This window comes from Ranitomeya imitator, chromosome 8 (assembly GCF_032444005.1).
Source record: "Ranitomeya imitator isolate aRanImi1 chromosome 8, aRanImi1.pri, whole genome shotgun sequence".
Classification (NCBI taxonomy): domain Eukaryota; kingdom Metazoa; phylum Chordata; class Amphibia; order Anura; family Dendrobatidae; genus Ranitomeya; species Ranitomeya imitator.
This window is the reverse complement of record NC_091289.1, coordinates 193,516,131-193,523,013: the sequence shown is the minus strand read 5'-3', so window position 1 is coordinate 193,523,013 and position 6,883 is coordinate 193,516,131. Positions and strand designations below refer to the sequence as shown.

The following is a 6,883-nucleotide window of genomic DNA, read 5'->3' as shown; positions in this document are numbered from 1 at the left end:
AGCTCCCACATCCCAGAGCTCGTCCTGTATGAGGTTTAACTATCAGGTCATTCTGGGTGCTCCTAACCACCAGGTCATAACAGTGGAGGGGCCGATTGTTATACACCGGGGGCAGTGGAGGGGCCAGAAGTAATACACCAGTGGCAATGGAGGGGCCGGATGTTATACACCAGGGGCAGTGGAGGGGCCGGATGTTATACACCAGGGGCAGAGGAGGGGCTGGATGTTATATACCTGGGGCAATGGAGGGGCCGGAAGTAATACACCGGGGGCAGTGGAGGGGCCGGATGTTATACACTGGAGGCAATACACTGGGGGCAATGGAGGGGCCGGATGTTATACACTGGAGGCAATGAGGGGGGGGATGTTATACACTGGGGGCAATGAGGGGGGGGATGTTATACACTGGGGGCAATGGAGGGGCCGGATGTTATACACCAGGGGCAATGGAGGGGCCGGATGTTATACACCAGGGGCAATGGAGGGGCCGGATGTTATACACCAGGGGCAATGGAGGGGCCGGATGTTATACACTGGAGGCAATGAGGGGGGGGGGATGTTATATACTGGGGGCAATGGAGGGGCCGGATGTTATATAACTTGGGCAATAGAGGGGCCGGATGTTATTCACCAGGGACAATGGAGGAGCCGGATATTATATACCAGGGGCAATGGAGGGGCCGGATGTTATACACCAGGGGCAATGGAGGGGCCGGAAGCTGTAAACTAAGAAATCAGAGTTCAGTGATCAGGACGTGCGGCTCCGGATGTTTCTCCATATTCTGCAGTGTGTTTTGTTTTCCCTGTTGGATTAAATAAAGGAATTAATAAGAATGGAAAACGTTCTAGGATGTTGTGTGAAAATGAGAAGACTTAACACAACTGTGTATTAATTATTTCTCTAAGAATGTGCAGATAATCACCAGATAGCCGCAACTGAATATTACAAGCTCCTATAGAGTCGGGACGGGGTGAGGGCGGAGGGCGGAGCCGCTAATGCTGGACGGTGGACGCCGGCACGTTTCGGGGCAGTTTTTTTAATGGAAGTGAGAAGATCCAGAAAGAAAAGTATGACGGAAAGTCGGACGTTTCTCCTTTTGGGGGGATTTCCGTCCTCCCCGTGTGTCGGCTGCTCGTCCCCGGTGGCCCCGTCCTCCCCGTGTATCCCCGTCCTCCCCGGTGGCCCCGTCCTCCCCGTGTATCCCCGTCCTCCCCGGTGGCCCCGTCCTCCCCGTGTATCTCCGTCCTCCCCGGTGGCCCCGTCCTCCCCGTGTATCCCCGTCCTCCCCGTGTGTCTCCGTCCTCCCCGGAGGCCCCGTCCTCCCCGTGTATCTCCGTCCTCCCCGGTGGCCCCGTGTGTCTCCGTCCTTCCCGGTGGCCCCGTCCTCCCCGTGTATCTCCGTCCTCCCCGGTGGCCCCGTCCTCCCCGTGTATCTCCGTCCTCCCCGGTGGCCCCGTGTGTCTCCGTCCTTCCCGGTGGCCCGGTCCTCCCCGGTGGCCCCGTCCTCCCCGTGTATCTCCGTCCTCCCCGGTGGCCCAGTGTGTCTCCGTCCTTCCCGGTGGCCCGGTCCTCCCCGTGTATCTCCGTCCTCCCCGGTGGCCCCGTCCTCCCCGTGTATCCCCATCCTCCCCGTGTATCTCCGTCCTCCCCGGTGGCCCCGTCCTCCCCGTGTATCTCCGTCCTCCCCGGTGGCCCCGTGTGTCTCCGTCCTTCCCGGTGGCCCGGTCCTCCCCGTGTATCTCCGTCCTCCCCGGTGGCCCCGTCCTCCCCGTGTATCTCCGTCCTCCCCGTGTATCTCCGTCCTCCCCGGTGGCCCCGTGTGTCTCCGTCCTTCCCGGTGGCCCCGTCCTCCCCGTGTATCCCCGTCCTCCCCGTGTATCTCCGTCCTCCCCGGTGGCCCGGTCCTCCCCGTGTATCTCCGTCCTCCCCGGTGGCCCCGTCCTCCCCGTGTATCTCCGTCCTCCCCGGTGGCCCCGTGTGTCTCCGTCCTTCCCGGTGGCCCGGTCCTCCCCGTGTATCTCCGTCCTCCCCGGTGGCCCCGTCCTCCCCGTGTATCTCCGTCCTCCCTGGTGGCCCCGTCCTCCCCGTGTATCTCCGTCCTCCCCGGTGGCCCCGTGTGTCTCCGTCCTTCCCGGTGGCCCCGTCCTCCCCGTGTATCTCCGTCCTCCCCGGTGGCCCCGTCCTCCCCGTGTATCTCCGTCCTCCCCGGTGGCCCTGTCCTCCCCGTGTGTCTCCGTCCTCCCCGGTGGCCCCGTCCTCCCCGTGTTTCTCCGTCCTCCCCGGTGGCCCCATCCTCCCCGTGTTTCCCCGTCCTCCCCGTGTTTCTCCGTCCTCCCCGGTGTCCCCGTCCTCCCCGTGTTTCTCCGTCCTCCCCGGTGGCCCCGTCCTCCCCGTGTGTCTCCGTCCTCCCCGGTGGCCCCGTCCTCCCCGTGTTTCCCCGTCCTCCCCGGTGGCCCCGTCCTCCCCGGTGGCCCTGTCCTCCCCGTGTTTCCCCGTCCTCCCCGTGTGTCTCCGTCCTCCCCGGTGGCCCCGTCCTCCCCGTGTATCTCCGTCCTCCCCGTGTGTCTCCGTCCTTCCCGGTGGCCCCGTCCTCCCCGTGTTTCTCCGTCCTCCCCGGTGGCCCCGTCCTCCCCGTGTGTCTCCGTCCTCCCCGGTGGCCCCGTCCTCCCCGTGTTTCCCCGTCCTCCCCGGTGGCCCTGTCCTCCCCGTGTTTCCCCGTCCTCCCCGTGTGTCTCCGTCCTCCCCGGTGGCCCCGTCCTCCCCGTGTATCTCCGTCCTCCCCGTGTGTCTCCGTCCTTCCCGGTGGCCCCGTCCTCCCCGTGTATCTCCGTCCTCCCCGTGTATCGCCGTCCTCCCCGTGTATCTCCGTCCTCCCCGTGTATCGCCGTCCTCCCCGTGTATCTCCGTCCTCCCCGGTGGCCCCGTCCTCCCCGTGTGTCTCCGTCCTCCCCGTGTTTCTCCGTCCTCCCCGTGTTTCTCCGTCCTCCCCGTGTATCTCCGTCCTCCCCGGTGGCCCCGTCCTCCCCGTGTTTCCCCGTGTTTCCCCGTCCTCCCCGTGTTTCCCCGTCCTCCCCGTGTTTCCCCGTCCTCCCCGGTGGCCCCGTCCTCCCCGTGTATCTCCGTCCTCCCCGGTGGCCCCGTCCTCCCCGTGTATCTCCGTCCTCCCCGGTGGCCCCGTGTGTCTCCGTCCTTCCCGGTGGCCCCGTCCTCCCCGTGTATCTCCGTCCTCCCCGGTGGCCCCGTCCTCCCCGTGTATCTCCGTCCTCCCCGGTGGCCCTGTCCTCCCCGTGTGTCTCCGTCCTCCCCGGTGGCCCCGTCCTCCCCGTGTTTCTCCGTCCTCCCCGGTGGCCCCATCCTCCCCGTGTTTCCCCGTCCTCCCCGTGTTTCTCCGTCCTCCCCGGTGTCCCCGTCCTCCCCGTGTTTCTCCGTCCTCCCCGGTGGCCCCGTCCTCCCCGTGTGTCTCCGTCCTCCCCGGTGGCCCCGTCCTCCCCGTGTTTCCCCGTCCTCCCCGGTGGCCCCGTCCTCCCCGGTGGCCCCGTCCTCCCCGTGTTTCCCCGTCCTCCCCGTGTGTCTCCGTCCTCCCCGGTGGCCCCGTCCTCCCCGTGTATCTCCGTCCTCCCCGTGTGTCTCCGTCCTTCCCGGTGGCCCCGTCCTCCCCGTGTTTCTCCGTCCTCCCCGGTGGCCCCGTCCTCCCCGTGTGTCTCCGTCCTCCCCGGTGGCCCCGTCCTCCCCGTGTTTCCCCGTCCTCCCCGGTGGCCCTGTCCTCCCCGTGTTTCCCCGTCCTCCCCGTGTGTCTCCGTCCTCCCCGGTGGCCCCGTCCTCCCCGTGTATCTCCGTCCTCCCCGTGTGTCTCCGTCCTTCCCGGTGGCCCCGTCCTCCCCGTGTATCTCCGTCCTCCCCGTGTATCTCCGTCCTCCCCGTGTATCGCCGTCCTCCCCGTGTATCTCCGTCCTCCCCGGTGGCCCCGTCCTCCCCGTGTGTCTCCGTCCTCCCCGTGTTTCTCCGTCCTCCCCGTGTTTCTCCGTCCTCCCCGTGTTTCTCCGTCCTCCCCGTGTATCTCCGTCCTCCCCGGTGGCCCCGTCCTCCCCGTGTTTCCCCGTCCTCCCCGTGTTTCCCCGTCCTCCCCGTGTTTCCCCGTCCTCCCCGTGTTTCTCCGTCCTCCCCGTGTTTCCCCGTCCTCCCCGGTGGCCCCGTCCTCCCCGGTGGCCCCGTCCTCCCCGTGTTTCCCCGTCCTCCCCGTGTATCTCCGTCCTCCCCGGTGGCCCCGTCCTCCCCGTGTTTCCCCGTCCTCCCCGTGTTTCCCCGTCCTCCCCGTGTTTCCCCGTCCTCCCCGTGTATCTCCGTCCTCCCCGGTGGCCCCGTCCTCCCCGTGTTTCCCCGTCCTCCCCGTGTTTCCCCGTCCTCCCCGTGTTTCCCCGTCCTCCCCGTGTATCTCCGTCCTCCCCGTGTTTCCCCGTCCTCCCCGTGTTTCCCCGTCCTCCCCGTGTTTCCCCGTCCTCCCCGTGTGTCTCCGTCCTCCCCGGTGGCCCCGTCCTCCCCGTGTTTCCCCGTCCTCCCCGTGTGTCTCCGTCCTCCCCGGTGGCCCCGTCCTCCCCGTGTTTCCCCGTCCTCCCCGTGTTTCCCCGTCTTCCCCGTGTGTCTCCGTCCTCCCCGTGTTTCCCCGTCCTCCCCGTGTTTCCCCGTCCTCCCCGGTGTCCGGCATCTTGTTGCAGGGTGCGATCAGCCCGTGGTTGTTGTGACTACCGGCTCCCGGGGAACAGCTCGTGCCGGCGGGAGGCTCCGCCCAGAGGCGGCACACCGCTGCTGATTGGACGCCGCCGCCGTGAGTGCGGGAGGGGCCGGGTACCCGGCATTGGTCGGGCGATCTCCTCAGGTGTCTGCGCCTAGTAACCGGGGCGCCGTCCGTGCAGACTCGCGCAGGAGCCGGACACAGCGCGCAGCATGAGCCGCCCGTACCCCGGGTAAGTGAGGAGCCCGGACACCGCCCGCACTGTGCGGAACACGGGGTTCTCCTCCTGCAGACTCAGCAGCGCCTTATTCCAAGGTCACCAATGATCTAGTGCGCAGCTCAGAGGGACTACAACACCCAGCATGTCGTACAGTGGAGGCAGCACCTGCGCTGATGAATAGGACTGTGATGGCCGTGATCTGGGGCTGCGGTTAAAGTGACAGCGCCCATCTCTACATGTGGAGAGAGAGCCCATTGGAGCCTGTACCTTTAACTGCGTTCATCCCTTTAAATAGCGCCTTTTTTGGTCACTATTGGTGCAGTGCTGGGTAGCTTGGGCCGGTTTCACATTTGCAGTTGTGTCCGCAGCGTTTCTGATGCGTCTTGATTTCCTATCTTATTGTGGACGCAGGTCGATGCGTTTCCATGCGTTCGCCCGCGTTTGGTTACACGTGTGTCGTTTTGCGGTGCGCGGCTGACGCACCATGTTGGAATTTTTGAGGCGGCAAATTTCCGTCAAATATGCACAGGCATGTGGATGAGTACATTAAAAATGCATTACTGTCTATGGGAACGCATGCGTACTTATGTCTTTGCCGGCGCATGTGTTCAATGCGCATGCGTGCTCCGGACTACGCACGTCCAAGGGCTGATTTAGACACGCCCTCCTGGAAATATCGAACGCATGCGCATAAAAAGCAAACGCATGCAAAACCGCAGCGTTTTTTTGCCGCCATGCGTAAGCTGATGCGGATACAGCGCTGCCGTGCATTTTCCCATGCATTTTGCTGTGCATTTTGCTGTGCATTTTCCCGTGCATTTTCCCGTGCATTTTCCCGTGCATTTTCCCGTGCATTTTCCCGTGCATTTTGCCATGCATTTTGCCATACATTTTGCCGTGCATTTGCAGTTGCGGACAAGAAGCTGCGGACTCCACCACAAGCGGGAAGCTAGCCTACATCTCTTACTGTTACTTGTACGATTTTGCTCTACGTTTTTTTTGCTAACCCCCCCAATTTTTAGGGACTATATTGGACAGGTGCGAAGGCAGAAGCTGACAGGCGGCTCTGTGCGATCACTGAGGAATCAGGTTATAAAGTTGAATGTTCCCTTTAAGGCGACGTTCCCATGATGAGGTTTTGACGCTGCGGATTTTTGAAAAAAATGCAATTATTCTATTTTACTTAATTTGTGCAGAAAATCTACAACGTCAAAAACTCCACAAAAGCCTCATCGTGTGAAAGGAGCCCGAGATCCACTGCAGAATGTGTCAGGAAACTGCTTAAATACCAATTCCCTGACCTAATGAAATGGGAGAAATCGGCTAATCCTGACAGTGTAGCCCTGGTCGTTTCTTTGTCTTCGTTTTAGGCTGACGTCACAAGTTGCATCTTTGGCCTCGGTGCAGTTTATCCCCCGCTAAGTACTGAGATTTGGGAAGATCTCATCTCTACATTACAGATATTTTCTGCTTGGACGTTGAGCAGCGTTGTTGCTGATTATTAAATCTTCAGCATTTTGATTATTTGTGCGGAAAGAAAGGTTGAAATGTGCACCAAATCCGCTGCAAAATCAGCTCCGTGTGCAGAAAAGCTGTAGATTCACCGTGGATAAATCCGCCCCAGATTCACAGATTGTGATGCTCAGCCGCGTGAAGCGCATCATGGCGCTCTGTGATACCAGCAGCGCGTCTCAATAACTGCGCCTGGCACGGACTGGCTATGTTTCCATGTGGCGTACCGGCAGTGCTTTGGACGCAGCGGATCCCCGATCCACCCAAAGCGCTGCCGGCTTTTGAACGCAGATGATTCCGTAGTTGTTGACTGAACCGTGCGGAATCACCGCATCCTATACATTGGACTGTCATTTTTATCTTGTGGAGACGGAGCGTCTCAGCAAGATAAATAGACATGCTGCGGTCTGGAAAGACGCGC

General features: G+C 62.3%; 2 protein-coding genes across 7 annotated transcripts in view; both read left to right on the top strand.

Annotated features, from left to right (window-relative positions):
* Positions 1 to 1,070: 1,070 nt before the first annotated feature.
* Positions 1,071 to 4,808, top strand: LOC138648148 (nascent polypeptide-associated complex subunit alpha, muscle-specific form-like). The gene has a single exon (XM_069737653.1). It carries the CDS (start codon positions 1,071 to 1,073, stop codon positions 4,806 to 4,808), a length of 3,738 nt encoding a protein of 1,245 aa, XP_069593754.1.
* Positions 4,801 to 6,883, top strand: part of ERICH3 (glutamate rich 3) — a 60,932-nt gene continuing 58,849 nt past the window's right edge. For all 6 annotated transcript variants that reach the window (XM_069738283.1, XM_069738284.1, XM_069738282.1 and 3 more), the window contains exon 1: positions 4,801 to 4,962. In XM_069738283.1, the coding sequence (XP_069594384.1) occupies positions 4,943 to 4,962 (20 nt within the window). In that variant the 5' untranslated portion in view covers positions 4,801 to 4,942. The remainder of the gene's footprint in view (positions 4,963 to 6,883) is intronic.